Source organism: Nuphar pumila, chromosome 5, assembly GCF_984573655.1.
Source record: "Nuphar pumila chromosome 5, dmNupPumi1.hap1.1, whole genome shotgun sequence".
Taxonomy (NCBI): Eukaryota; Viridiplantae; Streptophyta; class Magnoliopsida; order Nymphaeales; family Nymphaeaceae; genus Nuphar; species Nuphar pumila.
The window spans coordinates 134713279-134730242 of NC_143253.1; the positions used below are offsets into that span (position 1 = coordinate 134713279).

The following is a 16964-nucleotide window of genomic DNA, read 5'->3' on the forward strand; positions in this document are numbered from 1 at the left end:
GCTCAAACTGAAACTATATTCATGGCAACTTTGGAATCCTGCAATATGGACTTACAGGGATTAGTTTCATAAACATTCAGTAAAAGACAAGAAGCTAATAGACTGTTATGGTAACATTACCTAGGAAATAAGTTAGTAAAATGAATAGTAACACCAAGTTATACCTAGCAACTTCTTGCATCAATTTTTGCTACCAGTTTTGTTCAATGTTCAATTGATTAATTCTTAAGTCATGAAAATATTTTGAAAAAGTTATTCACAACATGTCATAACGCGGTTTCAACTCTCTTCCCACACCATCACAAAGATAAACTAGTCATTTGGCTAGATATGCTGAAAAAATAGAGTTTGGTCTACATTGATTGTAAATTTGGCTTAAAAAATGGGTCAGGGATTCTGATCCAAACGTGGTAGCCAACTTAGTACACGAGCTTGCCAACTGCATTCAACATTTCTTTCAGGTTCATCAAGAGAACAAATGGACAATAGAAAACATTCACATCAAGATTTCTTTGTTTGCTTGCAACATAATGATAATTGATCAAGTGCCACCATGCTGTACATCTGATTAGTCAAAAATGGAAACAAAAAGAAAGAGAAAATGTGGAAGTTCTGATCTTGGTCCTCCACTCGAACAGAAGTTTATGAAACCCATAAGGGTAGTGAGTCCTTGACTATAGGCGAAAGTTTCGAAGGGTTTTTTATTCCATCCGCAAGCCCCATAACTTCTTCTTGCTCTGCTGCCTCTGAAGAGACACACTCTATCAAAATGCAGTCGGTCTTTAAGTCATTGTTGTCTTCAGCTATGCCATTTATTTCTGCAGGTTGCATGGCACCAGAAACTTCACATACATCTGTTTCTGCAGTAGGTGAATGTTGGGATGGCGTACTTCCATTGCTTTCTCCTGCAACCTCTTCAAAGGAACTGCTACCAGGAGATCTTCTCCTAGACATCTTCATTAGTTCATCCTCTAGAGCTTGCCTTTCTAGTTCCTGCTTTGATATAATCTCACGAAGTGACATAATCACTTCTTGGTCATAAAGATGTCTCTGCTTGGCCTCTCTTTGGTACTGTTGTGCCTGCAACTCGATCAAAGTTTTCTCATTTTGCAGCCGCAGTATCATCATCATTGCCTCCTGGGCAGCAGATGCAGCAGCCTTTCTTTCTTTATCAAGCTCCAAATAAGCAGCAGCACGGTACCCTTGTTCTAGCTTTATTGCCCTCTTCAGTGCAACAGAATCCAGTTCCCGGATATCTTCATGACATTGATCACTTTCCAACTCTGCTAGCCGCATATCATCTGAAGTTTTCTTTCCTAAATCTGTCTCTTCATTCTTGTCCTCAATCAGATCCCGCATCCTAATGCCACTATTACCATTTCTGCATCTACCACCAAGAAATTCTTCACAACGACCACTCCTACAAGTATTCTTACAAAATGGTGATTCATTTCCAGATTCCCCTTCTTTCTCGTTAGTAGAACCTCCAAACCCATCATGATTCTCCATAAATAGCCCCATTGAATCCCCTAAGTATCCGCTCGAGCAATCCTTTACACACCGAAGGCATCGATGCTGCCGATCACATTCAAAGCCATCAACTAGATTCTTCTCAAGTTGACTGCAACACTTATTCAGTGACTTGCATTGACTACTGATTTCCAAAATTTTCCATCCCAAGAAAAATAGCAAAACTACAACCACCACATTCGACATAAAGGGGTCATAAGTACCAACACACCTGCATTCAAGAGTCCTACTCTGTTCTGCACAGTTAAATCCTGGTATTTCTGCCATTTATTTATTTCTCAACAATACCCACAACCCAAATTTCTCACATCAATCACCCAAAGTACACAAAAAAGCAGTGAAAACAACCCAAGAACTGCATCTACTAATCTTGCTTCAATCCCCAAAAGAGTATCAAATCAAGGCAGCATGAAAGAACTAAAACAACTAGAAAGTAACTCACTTTATATTCTTAATGGTCTTTTTTCTTTTTTACTTTTTGATGAGATGGGAGATTTTCTCAGCGAGTATCTTCACAGATAAATGGGTCAATGGAGGAAAAAGAGGAAGAAAATACCACCCTACAACCACAATAATTCAAACCAATAGTGCATGAAGCATTAAAAACAACCACAAAGTACCCAACATTTCCAACATTTGACTTCAAACTCCAAAGAAAGCTCACTCTTCGAGATCACGAATGCAAAGAACCAAAAACTGCACAAAGTAAGAGACCAAGAAGAGAAACTTACTCGACCTCGTGGACTGCTCCATTTGTGGGTAATGGGTTGTTATAGGGATAAGGAGGGCGTGGGTGGAACCATAGATGCCATGAGAGAGAGAGAGAGAGAGAGAGAGAGAGAGAGATTCTTGGTGGGGTTTTAGAGAAGGGCGCGTTGCGGAAGAGAAGGTGCGTTTTGGGGGAAGCAGATCAGGTCATGCTGAAAATGAGCGTTTTTGCTCATGCTGACATCGTGGCCATCCGATTTGCATTTTAAAAAGTTCAAGAGTCAACAAAACCACGTGGCATTCATCCAAAATGCAAACAGACGGCCACGATGTCCGCATGAGCAAAAACGCTCATTTTCAGCATGACCTGATCTGCTGTTACCTCTCTCAGTCTCTCTCCATAGTTGGTTGGTAAAGGGAAGGGAGGAGGTGCGTTATCATCGGCGATTCAACGACGTCCTACCGTTTGGAGCGAGAGAGAGAGAGAGAGAGAAGTTAAACGTCTCTCTTAGGGGGTGGCAAAACCTTATACGACCCGCCAACCCGCCTCTTAGGCGGATTCGGGTTTGGAAAAAATGAACCCGTTTAATAAACGGGTCGACCCGCCTAACCCTTTTATTAAACGGGTCGGGTTCGTGTTAGGAGTATGCCAACCCGACTGACCCGTTTAATAAATGGGTTAGGCGGGTGGGTCGACCCGCCAACCCGCCAACTCGTCTGCCAACCCGCCAACCTGACCCGTCAACCCGACCCGCCAACCTGCCAACCCGATCCGTCAACCTGACCCGCCAACCTGAAAACCCGTTTACCCGACCCAACCCATTTATTAAATGGGTTGGCGGGTCTGTCGGGTTACCCGTTTATTAAACAGGTCGGGTTCGTTTTTGCCACAGCCGACCCGTTTAATAAACGGGTCGGGTTCGGGTTGAGGTATGCTGACACGCCAACCCGACCCGCCAACCCGACCCGCCAACCCGACCCGATTGCCAACCCTAGTCTCTCTACATCCCCGATCCCAACTCTCGCGTCAGCATCCACCGGTACGGAATTCAAATCTCTCTATCTCTAGAACATTCCATATAGAGGACCACAGATTTTAACTGAACCTTAAACTTCTCCAGCAAAAAATCCCAGCATCTCCACTCCCCATCGTGAAGTTTAAATTTTACCTTTGTATCCTGAAACACTGAAAATATATTTTTAGCCTCAAATGTCAATTTCACCTTATTATCTCTTCAAAAGATTTTATGATCAAAAGCAACAGCTTGGCTTGGACCGCCATTAAAGCCCAACTCTAAATAAATAAATATGCGCATGTGTGTGAGAATCTTTATATTCATATATTCATAAATAAATAAATATTATATTTATAATACATATTAATGTTTATATAATTGAGTAACTAGAATATGAGAACTAGAAATATGGTCATTTTCATCATTTTTTTTGCAAATCCAACCATGTGGATGTGCTTGGCATGGTGAATTTGTTAGGAATCAACTATTAAAATAATGTATTTTTGATAAACAAAATGTGATTTTTGAATGCTTGAATATTTATGAAGATTATGAGCCATTGATTTTAAAACATTAAAAAAATCATATTTATGCATCAAAATCGGATGATTCATGAGTGGGTTCAAATAAATCCAAGCATGTAGATCACATCCATATGGTTAGATTCAAGAGAAAAGCATAAAAAATCCATGAAAATTGCAGTTCACAATTAGTTCTCATATTCTATTGATTTTTATATAATAATATTTATTTTATATATTTATATAAAACTATATAGATAACTCATATAGAGAAATGTGTAGGTGCTAAATTGATACATGCTAAATGGGGGTTTATGCCGTTTTGGTGTTTTTTTTTGCAGTTCTGACCCATGAATGTGTTGGGCATGGTTGATTTATGAGGAATTTACACATGGATCGTGTGTTTTCAATGAAAAAATGATATTTGAAGCCTCAAAATTTTACAAAGATTTTGGGTGGTTCATTTTTTGAACCTTATAAAACCCATCCATGTGTTGGAAGCTAACACTTCATGAGTTGATCCCTATAAAATCAATAAAATAGATCACATATGTACACACTAAATTTAAAAATAAAAACAAGCCCTAAAAAACTCATTTAGTACGTAGTCACACCTACCCGTTACTCTCTCTCTCTCTCTCTCTCTCTCTATATATATATATATATATATATATGAGAAATGGGTATGTGCCAAATTGATACATGCTAAATGTGTTTTACTTTCCTTCATGTTTTTTTTCGCAGTTCCGAACCCATGGTTGATTTACAAGGAATGCACACCCGGATCATGTGTTTTCAATGAAAAAAATAATATTTGGAGCATAAAAAATTTACAAAGATTTTAGAACGTTGATCTTTTGAATCTTATAAAAACAAACCCATGTGTCAGAATCAAACACTTTATGAGCCTTATAAAAGCAAGTACATAGATCACTTCTGGTCAAATTTTAAAAATAAAATGAAAAAAACTCTGAAAAAACTCATTTAGCACCAATCATTTCACATCTACCAATTACTCTCTATGTATATATGAGAAATGCGTAGGTGCAAAATTGATACATGCTAAACGGGTTTTTCTGCCCTTCCAATGTGTTTTTGGTAGTTTCAACCCCATAAATGCGTTGGGCATGGTCGATTTAAGAGGAATCCACACCTGAATCATGTGTTTTCGATAAAAAATGATATTTGAAGCCTCAAAAATTTTGGATTGTTGATTTTTCGAACCTTATAAAAACCCACCCATGTGTTAGAATCGAACACTTCATGAGCTGATCTTTATAAAATCAAGTACATAAATAACATCTCTACGATTAAAATTTACAAATCAAATGAAAAACCCTAAAAAACTCATTTAACACGTATCATTTAACACCTACCCATTACTCTCTCTCTCTCTTTCTCTCTCTCTCTCTCTCTCTATATATATATATATATATATATATATATATATGAGAAATGGGTAAGTGCTAAATTGATACGTGGTAAATGGTTTTTCCTACCCTTCACGTATTGCAGTTTTGACCCTATAAATGTATTAGGCATGACTGATTTAAGAGGAATCCACACCTAGATCATGTGTTTTCGATGAAAAAATGATATTTGGAGCCTAAAAATTTTACAAAGATTTTAGATTGTTGATTTTTCGAACCTTATAATACCCACCCATGTCGGAATCGAACACTTCATGAGCTGTCAATTACATAGACCACATCTGTATGGTCAACATTTAAAAATAAAATACTAAAACCCTAAAAAACTCATTTAACACCTATCATTTCACATCTACCCATTACTCTCTCTCTCTCTCTCTCTTTATATATATATATATATATATATATGTGAAAAATGGGTAGGTGCCAAATTGATATGTGCTAAATGGGTTTTTCAGACCTTTCAGTGATTTTTTTTTGTAGTTCTCACTCCATTAAATGTGTTGGGCATGGTCAATTTACGAGGAATCCACACCTCGATCATGTGTTTTTGATGAAAAAATGATTTTTGGAGCATAAAACATTTACAAAGATTTTGGATTGTTAATTTTTTTAATCTAATAAAAACCCACCCATGTGTCAGTACATAGATCACATCTTTGTACATCAAAATTTTAAAATAAAATGAAAAAACCTGAAAAACTCATTTAGCACATATCATTTCACACCTACTCATTACTCTGTATATATGAGAAATGGGTAGGTGCAAAATTGATGAGTGCTAATGGGGTTTTTCTGCCCTTTAGTTTTTTTTTTTTTTTGCAATTTTGACCCCATAAATGTATTGGGCATGGTCTATTTACGAGGAATCCACACCTGGATCATGTGTTTTTGATAAAAAAATGATATTTGGAGCCTAAAAAATTTACAAAGATTTTGGATTGTTGATTTTTCGAACCTTATAAAAACCCACCCATGTGTTGAAATTGAACACTTCATGAGCTGATTCTTATAAAATCAAGTACATAGATCACATCTATATGGTCAGAATTTAAAAATAAAATGAAAAAATCCTGAAAAACTCATTTAGCACCTATCATTTCACACCTACCCATTACTCTATATATAAGAAATGGGTAGGTGTGAAATTTATATGTGCTAAATGAGTTTTTCTGCTTTTTTGGTGTTTTTTTTTACAGTTTTTGACCCCATAAATGTGTTGGGCATGTTCATTTAAGAGGAATCCACACCTGAATCATGTGTTTTCGATAAAAAATGATATTTGGAGCCTCAAAATTTTACAAAGATTTTGGACAGTTGATATTTTTAGCCTTATAAATACCCACCTATGTCAAGCACTTCATGAGCTGAGCTGATCACTATAAAATCAATTTAATAGATCACAGTGCAGTCAGAATTTAAAAATAAAATGGAAAACCCTAAAAAAACTCATTTAACACCTAGCCATTAATCTCTCTCTCTCTCTCTATATATATATATATATATATATGTGAGAAATTGATACCTGCTAAATGCGTCTTTCTGCTTATGGGCCTAAGGTGCATATGGTAATCTGAGCATTTGCCAACTGCACTTGACCCGGCCCGTTGCGCACCCCTAGCAACAACAAAGGTGCATGGTTCAACAAAGGAAAGGGGTTATCCAAAAAGGCTCCTATGTTCGCATTGGTACAATGGCCACATGGAAATGCATAATAGACCATGCTTTTGGCATAAAGCCCTTCTTTTCATGGGCAGATTCTCACAAAAGAGAGAGTATGCCACATGAAGACTGCATTTTATTTTGGGCAATTCTCTGATAAGGTTCTACTTTTACACATTCTATGTCAGGTATCATCTTTTCTGGCCCACAAGGTCTTCGCTGATCTGGTAGGGGCGACTTGTCCACCAAGTTAAAGGGATGTCACAAGTTCAAAACCCACGGTGGCATGCCTTGCCGCAAGGTCACAGCTGGGTGTTTCCGGTGGGCAGGAGGACCTTACCGGAGGCCAGCCAAGGTGGGTGATGCAGGGTTTTTCCCTTGGATTATCCAAAACAAAAGTATCAACTTTTATGAGACTTATGATATGGCCCCAACTTTTTCTCTGTCAAACAGAGAAACATTAGTCACACGAACCAAAGGAAACGTTTTAAAGATCTGCATAATCCTGCTTTACCCTTGTTGCTAAAAATATTTTGGTTACCCTTTTAAAATAGAAAAATACCTAACTACCCTTATAATGAGTCGTACCCCCCCTTCCATTTTATGAACATTTCTGAAATGGACAAGAGTTCAGACCCAGGTCCAAAATGGATCTGACCCACATATTGGGTTTTGGATTGGGATGTAAACGGGTTGGATTCATGTCAGATCTAGGCATTATTGACTCTGACTTAATTGGATCCAGCATAACTGGATCAGATTCAAAGTTGGACGAGGATCAACAAAAATAAATCCGGATCTGAATTGTTTAAAATCCGATATTTCATGTATATGGGTTCAGTTTTTTCTTGAATTTAGACTCGGATTTGGATGTAAAACATGACACTGAATCTGGGTTCGATTACTAATGGAATTCCATTTTGACTATTGAATCACTAAACAGATTTGAATTTGGTTGGATATATCACTTGAATCCTATCCCTTTACATCCCTAAAGTTTTTTATAACATATATCTTTATGGGTCCAAGTTGGATCCAAATAACCATTATGATTGGTCCGTCTCAAGTTCACATAAAAGTCAGCATGTTCAATCGTTTTTGGGCCTCTCTCAGTCACGGTGGACATGAAGGTGGGTCAGAGAAGCTTTGTAGGCAGTGGCGTTGCTAGGATTCATGGGGGGGGGGGGGGGGGGGGGGGGGCAAACAGGGGTGTAGCAAAAAAAAAAAAATGTAGCGCCCCGATTTTTTTTTTTGAGATAAAATAAAAAATGGCTGCAATTATTAATAAAAATCTATTTCATATGGACAAATCAAACTATTTGCTGCAGTGAGGGCTGGGCTGGGCTAAAAAAATGGATAAAAATCTATTTCATATGGAATCAGGGCTGGGCTAGGACTGGGCTTTTAATTTTTTTTTTTAACTGTTTCGGGAGGCAGGACTGGGCTAAAAAAATGGATAAAAATCTATTTCATATGGAATCAGGGCTGGGCTAGGACTGGGCTTTTAATTTTTTTTTTAACTGTTTCGGGAGGCAGGACTGGGCTACAACCCAGTCCTGCCCCCCCCCCCCCCCCCCCCCAAGCTACGCCTCTTTGTAGGTGCTTGGTTATACAACTCCAAGGGGTTTGGTGTAGTGGAATGGGGCCTAGGCTGCTAGGCCGATAGTTTAATTTCAAAACTCATGGGCGTCACCCCCTGCGCAAGCCGAACTATGCTCACCCCCTGCGCAAGCCAAACTATGCTCACTCTCGGGGATTGAGGGGTAAGCTCTCGGAGTTTTATGCTGAGCCAATGCGACTAGGTCTATGATCCTAGGGTGGTTTCTCCTAATAAAACAAAGTGTTTTGTTGTACCACCCGGAGGGAGGCAGTGGGTTCATGTAAGAGGGATGGGGAAGGAGTGTTGACCCTACAAAAGGCAAAGAGAGAAGTGGGGGCCATTGGAAATATGAGGGAGATAGCGGGGACCCTAAAACGGGAAAGGAACATGAAGATGGTGAAAATGGCAATAGGAAAGAAGGAAAGGTCTATACAGGAAAAAGAGATGGGTTGGACAGGAATAGAAGAAATGGGGATTTAGAAAGAAAGAGGTGGAGGGAAATGGGGATGTGGTAAAAAAAGGGTGGAGGGTATTTTTGAGATTTTATAATATTTAACTCATGTTAACTTGATAGATTCCAGTAGGCAAATTGGTTTCACTCATCCCCTATGCCATCCCTACCTTCACACCCCTCCCTGAGATTTCAATTATGCAGGTTGTTTTCATCCAATTGGTCTTCATAGATGTGTTCTGCATTTACTGAAGATCAACATTTAGATCACTGAAATCCAACTTGTGTTTAGGAGTTTTTGGAGATTCAAAAATCAACACTTGGCAAAACATAGAACTTTGTGATTTAAAAAAATCATATTTTGTCTTAAAAAAATAGGATCCAAAGTTCAATTTTTATTAAATCGACCATGCTGAATCCAAGGTCAGGTTTGATCAAAACAACTTGCATCATAAGATTTAAGAAGGGTATGAAATGAAGGATGACATAAGGGATGAGTGGAACAGAACTCTCCACCAAGTCTGTATTTGACAAGGGAGAACCAGTTGTACAAATTGAAGCCTATTTCAATTAAAAGAAACCTTAATTGTATTTAAACTTTCTTGATTGGATTTGGTTCAATCCTGATTGAAATCAATTAAATCTAATTTAAGTACATTTTTTTTGGATACAAGGCATTTGTTTTTTACCTTACCCTAGAGAATTCTGTACTACCATATGAAATTCAAATATAAATATAACTGACCATGTTTTTTGATAATTACACGGATAAATCGCCCCCAGGATCAGAGACCTAGCCACTCTTGGCTCTGCCTGCAACTCAATGGGCTTACCCTTGCCCCAAGGGATTCACCATGCTTTGGCTTGCACAAAGGGTGATGCCCATGAGATTTGAACCTAAAACGGTCACTATAGGGACACTTTGGTGCATCAACCGGTAAACATAGTTTTCCAAATGTACACATGTAGACGCTCTGGTCAGCATAGAACGAACCATAAGGGGGGGTTTGAATAGGACTATTATTTTAAATTTTAATTTTAAAATAAATGTTATTTATTTATTCATTCTCTCACTCTCATGCAAGTCTTGATGTATGTTCAGTAATAAGCAGGAAATTCCATTATAATTGAATTAAGGAAACAATTAGAAATAACAAGTAGAAATTCATTTGTCAAACTTGAAGTCAAAAAATCAACTTAGGGTCACACCCATAGCAAGAAAAAAAAAAGAAAATCGCAGAAAAAAACAACAAAAACAAGAAACAATTAATTTTCTTTTGTTACTTTAAAGCGGAGGGAGAAAAGTCTGAAGCCATGGATGAGGCTCGCCTCGCAATCTCACAAGTGTTAGTGATGCCTTTTTTTCAAAAGGCAAGCTGGGGTTAGGCAGACCCCTACCAGTTATACAACTATATCATTGGATTTTGAACCTGCAACGTACCAACACAAGGTGACGTGCACTAGCAGCTCCTACCAGACAAGCGGAGCCCCCGTTGGTTGTTGGCCTAGGCTGGGGTTTCTCGTATAGGAAGAAGACTATCCCCGCATGTGTTGATGGAGTCCGGTTTCACGGAGCACCTATATGCCATGACATATAAGCAAAAATTGTTTTTTGTGCATTTGCATATGCTTATTTGAAGATCTCAAATAATGAAAGGTCTAGATTTCATAAAACAGGGGAAAACAATGCAGTATTTTACTAGAATTTCTTGGACAAAACAAGGATGCAATATCCAGAATTTTCTGATAATTGGAGGCACCTACATGTATAGGGAGATTACAAAATTGGACTGCATCCCAAGAAGAGGACAAAATATTCATGTCATGAAAAGAGAGAAAGTTAAAAAATTAAAAAACACTCGAGTTTTTCTGGTTTGCAGTATAACTTCAACTCCCTAGGTTTCTCGACTTCTTCCACTTAATCAGGCACTCCAGAAAATCCTTCACCTGAAAACCAAAATGCATCATTACATTAGAAATAGAAAGAGAGAAATGAAAACCAAAAGCTAATCATCTTTCTGGTGATCCCACACAAAAATGGCCTGGATTACACCACCAGTCGTCTGTGATTACCATACTTCCATAAGTTTGACCCTTTTTTTTTACTAGGCACAGTGGTTGTCTAGCTGATAAATACAGTTCACTGGATTCAGAAGAGTTGCTTTAATCCATTAAACCAGATATAGTCAGAGCAGAGCTGGACATTGGCAAGTTCTTGGGCAATTCATTGTCTTGCACATCATTGAAAGTTTCTATGCAAATTGAACATATGCAGGGCATAACCTCAGTTGGATCTTTAAGACTGTAGAAGGCACTGGTTTCCTTTGGCACTGTAGACACCAAGATTCCAAAGCCTTCCAGCCTTTCCCGCAACACCTGGAAAGCATCTTCATCAGTTTGGTCATCCCCTATATATATGGGAAGCACATCATGACAATTGGCAAGCCCTGCAAGAACAAGATTTCAATAATTTTGAGCTGGAAATTAATTGCTATACGAAATAGGCACTTGCATGCATCCGTATATATATATATATATATATATATATATATATATATATATATATATATATAGAGAGAGAGAGAGAGAGAGAGAGAGAGAGAGAGAGAGAGAGAGAGAGTATTGATGCTTCATTAACAATCCAACTACAAGGTCACATTAAGAGCATAAAAAATTCACTTTTAGTAAATTCATTCACTTTAAAAATTTCTACTTTTAGTAAATTCATTCACTTTGTAAACATAATCAGGTTTAGCTAGATTTATCAGTCAATTATTGTACTCCTTGTGCGCCTTGGCATTGGTGTTTCTTAACCATACAATTAATATAGACTTTCACAATTTTTTTTATTTCATGTAAATTTCTTTCATTATAGAACGGTACAACATTTTTGAGACATTCAGTTACCCATCTTGAATTTTCTATCACCATGAATGCGCATGTGCGTGAGTGTGTGGACGTGTAAAGTGCCCGTACTCTGACATATACAAGAAATATCGATAAGAAGTTAATCTAAAGCTTACCAAGTGACTCCATAAAAAATTCAACAGCTTTTCCCTTATTCCATGTTATGTTTGGACGAACTTCTAACACCTGTATGGAATTTAAGTTAAGAAAAACAGGAAATCTCAACAACTAAATATCAACAATGATAAATAGGGCATTGTCTTTATAAATAGGTGATTGCATGAAGCTTTAAGTGCTGACCTTACGGCCATGAGTTACGATTAATCTCGGGTATCCTTGAAGGATGGGGAATACGTGTTGAGCAACTGCATCCCAGTTCTGGTAATAACAGATAACAATGTGTTTCACTTTGTGTACAGGAATGGGAAACAAATGTGTAGGATTATCAAGTTAGAAACAGAATAAAACCTCCTCATTGACACGGCGATAATGTACGGAAACACAGAACTTGTTATTCTCAATCTTCACTCCATCAATTCCTTTAGTACTTTCTAGTAGAGATTTAAAAACCTGCATCAATATTGAATATCTATATGAGGAAGTGTTTCACATAGCTTCTGAAACCAATGAAGTTGCATAGAGAATCTTTTCAACAAAAAACAACTGCAATTGGACAGATCATTCTAGCATCATGATGTACCTCATCAATCATCGGTAAGAACTCTTTGGCAGGCTGGAACAAATTTAATTCCTTACCCTGAATTGATGAACTAATGACATTGTTAGTCACACAGAGACTAAATATTACAGTACCATGCACAAACATCACCCTGGTCAACATTATCCTGCATAGAAATATGGTTCTGACAATTGCAATAAGTGCACAGACATTAAAACCTTTAGCTTTCCTTGTAGAAATACTATGGCATCAGGTGAAATTACAAGAGTTTCAAGAAAAGCAAGTTATAAAAGATAAATCTGTTTGTAGAGGAGGTAGGAAGGATTATTGGAAAAGAGCCTTGGTCAATAAAAGATCAACTCACAAATCACGAACATATCCCAGAAGCATAACATGCATATTCAACAAAGGGTAATATTTTAAGCCATTTACTGACCTGCCCATCTATGGAAGTTTTACAACCTTGATCACAACTACTAATTGCAGGAACATTTGCTGGTGCCATTATGTCCATTCCATGACTGCCCGCATAATAAAGTTCAGCTAATCCAACAAATTCATAAACCTGAAAATATTCGAAGTCAAAAGAATACATGATAGCTCGAGAAACATTATAACAACATTGTCATTTGAAGTAAACTTCTGAGTTGGGTGATAAACCTGATCACGACGTCTACCACTTATTACTGCAGTAGGAAAAAGAGTTGCAGCTTCACGTATGACAGGACGCATCTGCATAACAGGCAAACAAATAAGTAAAGAATCTAATTGTACAACTAACCATGAAAATGATGAATACATAGTCCATAAAAGAATTTACCCCATCTAATATGAAGGCACAATCCGGATCATCCACGATAGGTGACAAAGTTCCATCATAGTCCAGAAACAATATTATCCTTTTTCCTCTTGCAATGTTTGCAATAATCTTGAAGGAGCTAAGAGCGGATGGATAAGTTACCTGTAGATAAGAAAAGACACATTCTTCATCTAGAGAAAAAAAACAAAGATGGAAAGAAGGAAAAAGAAAAGATGCATGAACTTCTCAATGAAGAAACTCGCCTCCCATGAGTGAAACACTGCATCAAGCTCAGAAGGTTCATCTTTGGCATGGTTTCTATGAGGGGGTGAAGAAGCCGCCATTGCATCAAGCCACCCATTTGAATAGACATCCTCAAGGCCTTGTCTGTGTTTCTTCCTACCGATTTCCAAATAATGACCACTAGGGACACCCGATGCATAAGTTGTAGCTGATGAACAAGGAATCAAATTACATGACATGCCTAACCTAGATTCTGTTAGAAGTGTAGGATCTGTAAGCACTGGGGAAGATTGATTTGACTTCATATCCAGGGCCATTCACAGAGAATCCAGCTTTTTAGTCAAGGTCTGTGTTTCTCTCTGACTACCACCAGTGATGGAAATGAAACAAAGTTCCCTCCCCTTATGCAACACTCCACAGAAAATCTGTGCATCAAGCTTTCTGTGCCTTGGTTGTCATGCACTCAGTCAATCAATCAAGCAACAGCCTCCTGGAAACTGCAGCTGCACGTGCATCAGAATTCAGTACTAACCATGATGAGCCCGATGCTGCACGTTTATAATGAATATTGGACACCATGCACAGTTTCTAGTTAACTAACATAAGGATTCTCAAACGGATGCTATATGTAATATCTCGTCATGTTTTCTTTTTAAATGCCATACTAAGTTTTTTGTTTCAAACGTTTCCACCAAGGAAGTCTGGTAGCTATTTATGATTAGGCTACAGATGCAGTACAAACATAAAACAGTTTGAAGTTTACCAGCACAAGAAGTCAAATAATGAACAATAAGGTGAAAGATCACAATATAAATATCCAAAGTCATTATCAAAGAGGAGATCAAGCTTCACCCAATCAGGAAACAATTGTAGCTGGGGCAAAGACAAGAAGCATAACTCACTTTGCACTGTGAACCCAGTAGATCTTCCAGAGTGAAACAAAACGAATTTAGAAAAGAAGGGCGTAAGTAATATGTGACAGGAGGAAATGAATTTATGCGTTCTCTGAACAGGCCATGGGTCTCTCAGATCTTGAAAATGCAGAAGAAAGGGATTTCTGATATGTGATAATTTGAACAAAGGATTCACACCAAGACTATCTTGCCATTTTTTCTCTTTTCAATTGTCCATAGGCCATTGATTGAAAAAAATACAGGAAGCTAAATCAGATAAAGAAATTCAAGATGTCAGTTGCAACCATTGATTTATCCCCCACCTAAAAGCTGCAGGGAAACAAGACTTCAACCAAAAAATTTCTGCTCAGCATTCAATCTTTAACCGAGACATGCATGCAATGTAAAATCTTTCATGAACAAGTGGGACCTTTGATACGTAACTTTCATCATTAAGTTCCGCAATACGAACTGGAAATATTTCAGACACAGACGTGCATCCGACATAACTTCAACAAAAACCAACAACATTCTGATTCATCACCATCATGATCATCCAAATAACCAGCTACTTTCAACTATGCAAAAGTCAGACATCCAAAAGGAAACTCTACAATCCGATAACGACCATCAAATGAGAAATACCATTAAATCCAAGAAAATAACAAAACAAAACAAGAAGAGAGAGAGAGAGAGAGAGAGAGAGAGAGAGAGAGAGAGAGAGAGAGAGAGAGAGAGAGAGACTTTACCTATCTTTACGAGTACCACTGAGAGAGAATCAACGGAAACAGAAAGAAAGCAAAGGAGAAGATTGTGCTTGTATATTTATAGGAAACAGAAAGAAACCCCACCACCACCACCACCAACCCAACGTCTCTCTCTCTCTCCTCCTGCCTCTATATACCATCTGGAGACAGAGAAACGCTGGTTGACCGGCGCCGAGCAGCGCGTCAGCCGGTCACCGCACGTAACGGACACAGCCGTTACCTAACTCCCTCCCCTCTCTAACCAACCGCCCCTCCCCCTCTTTCCCCACACCTTGAAGCCAACGTGGGTCCCGTCTTACCCAAGCCCCACTCCCGCCAGTCCTTCTTTTGACACCTTTCCGTGGGCCCCGCGTGAGATCTCCCCAGCAGGTCCCCGTCCCACTCGGTTCCACGTCGGACGGGGCCCACCAGGATCCCATCGCCCTCCCCCTCTCCTCCGCTTTAGGCTGAAGGTGACAGACAGACTGGACCCCACGTGCCCCCCCCCCCCCCCCCCCCAACCCAAACCGCAGGCGGACAACGTGGAAACGGGCCCCATACGTTCGATTGGGCTTCTCTTCTTTTTCATAAATGACTATTTTATCCCTGAGCCGGCCCAACTCTCTCTCTCTCTCTCTCTCTCTCTCGTTTTGGTTACTTGCGATGGAGTCGTCGCCGCCGCAGCTCAGCGTGTGCATATGAATGTGTTGCAAGGCATTGATCTATTCCTTGTTTAATTTTTTTGCATTGTTTTTACTTTATTCGTGCTGGGATGATGTCTAGGCGTGTTGAAAGTTCGAGAAAACTATGCCAGATAGTTGTTTAAAAGGTCTTTGGCATGTTGTTTGTGCATGAAGATCAAGCAAGCTCATGGAGATCTGGAAATCAAATGTTTGTCTAATGGGTGGGCCTTGACGAATTCAACAGCTTGCACTGGTGCCAACAAATTTTTTTAGGTGCAACTGGCTCAAGTTGACCACGATCTCGGTCCGGTGCCGTGGTTTTGCCGAATGTTGGAATTCATAGTCTTCTTTCCAAGACAGCAACTGGCTGATAAAAAAAGAGTTAAGATTCTTGTTTTTTTCATGGATGCTGAGGGTCACGGTGGTTTTGTTTAACCCACTTGGCCTTTATAGATCACGTAGACTTGACTTTGAAGTTGGCGTTTGTTTAAGCTCTCATATGGGACAACAAGAATTATTAGACAGCAGGTGATCTGGGTGGGTTGACTAGTGAAAATGAAATAAAAATAAATTTGGTTGAGACCACATAAACAGGCCAGAGATATTAAAGTCTTCCTATAAAATATTGATGAGCAGAAATGATTCCTATAAAATATTGATGAGGAGAAATGCTACCATGAGAATGGTTTCCATATAATCTTAAGGCATGTTTGCAATGCCATGTGATTTTTGGTTCCTGTGATTGTAAATCACAATCACCATACTTTCTCAAGGTTGGTGGAACATGATAAAGTAGTAGTGATTGTGATTGCCAACTGTGATTGCTTTAGCCTCTTTTTGCTTTGAAACTTGTAAAAGCAGATAACAGGGTTGACCTTGTGATCTACTTTCTCAGCTTCTATTTTCATAAGCTTCTACGTTCTTACCTGTGACCAAAACAAACACACCCTTGATTTCATATAGTGCAAAAATCTTGAAAGACGAGGTAAAAATCCATATTAATATTTACAGAATCTTCCATCTTTTATCAGTTATTTTTTGTTATGAATCTTCAAGATTTTGTAAATCTTTTGACAGTTCCAAATCCATATATCAT

At 38.6% G+C, this 16964-nt stretch overlaps 2 protein-coding genes across 2 annotated transcripts; both read right to left on the minus strand.

Annotated features, from left to right (window-relative positions):
- Positions 1-507: 507 nt before the first annotated feature.
- Positions 508-2477, minus strand: LOC149838866 (uncharacterized). Its single transcript, XM_090006849.1, has 2 exons — positions 2262-2477; positions 508-2090 (listed from the first exon to the last, which is right to left on the minus strand). The coding sequence occupies exon 2, from the start codon at positions 1795-1797 to the stop codon at positions 643-645; it is 1155 nt and encodes a 384-aa protein (XP_089862975.1). The 5' UTR covers positions 1798-2090; positions 2262-2477; the 3' UTR covers positions 508-642.
- An 8137-nt stretch (positions 2478-10614) lies between these two features.
- LOC149838867 (putative trehalose-phosphate phosphatase F) lies at positions 10615-15255 on the minus strand. The gene is made up of 11 exons (XM_090007820.1): positions 15189-15255; positions 13567-14049; positions 13325-13465; positions 13165-13236; positions 12941-13069; positions 12526-12582; positions 12294-12395; positions 12126-12203; positions 11942-12011; positions 11202-11365; positions 10615-10865 (listed from the first exon to the last, which is right to left on the minus strand). Exons 2-11 carry the CDS (start codon positions 13861-13863, stop codon positions 10806-10808), a joined length of 1170 nt encoding a protein of 389 aa, XP_089863946.1. The 5' UTR covers positions 13864-14049; positions 15189-15255; the 3' UTR covers positions 10615-10805.
- Between the last annotated feature and the right edge of the window lie 1709 nt (positions 15256-16964).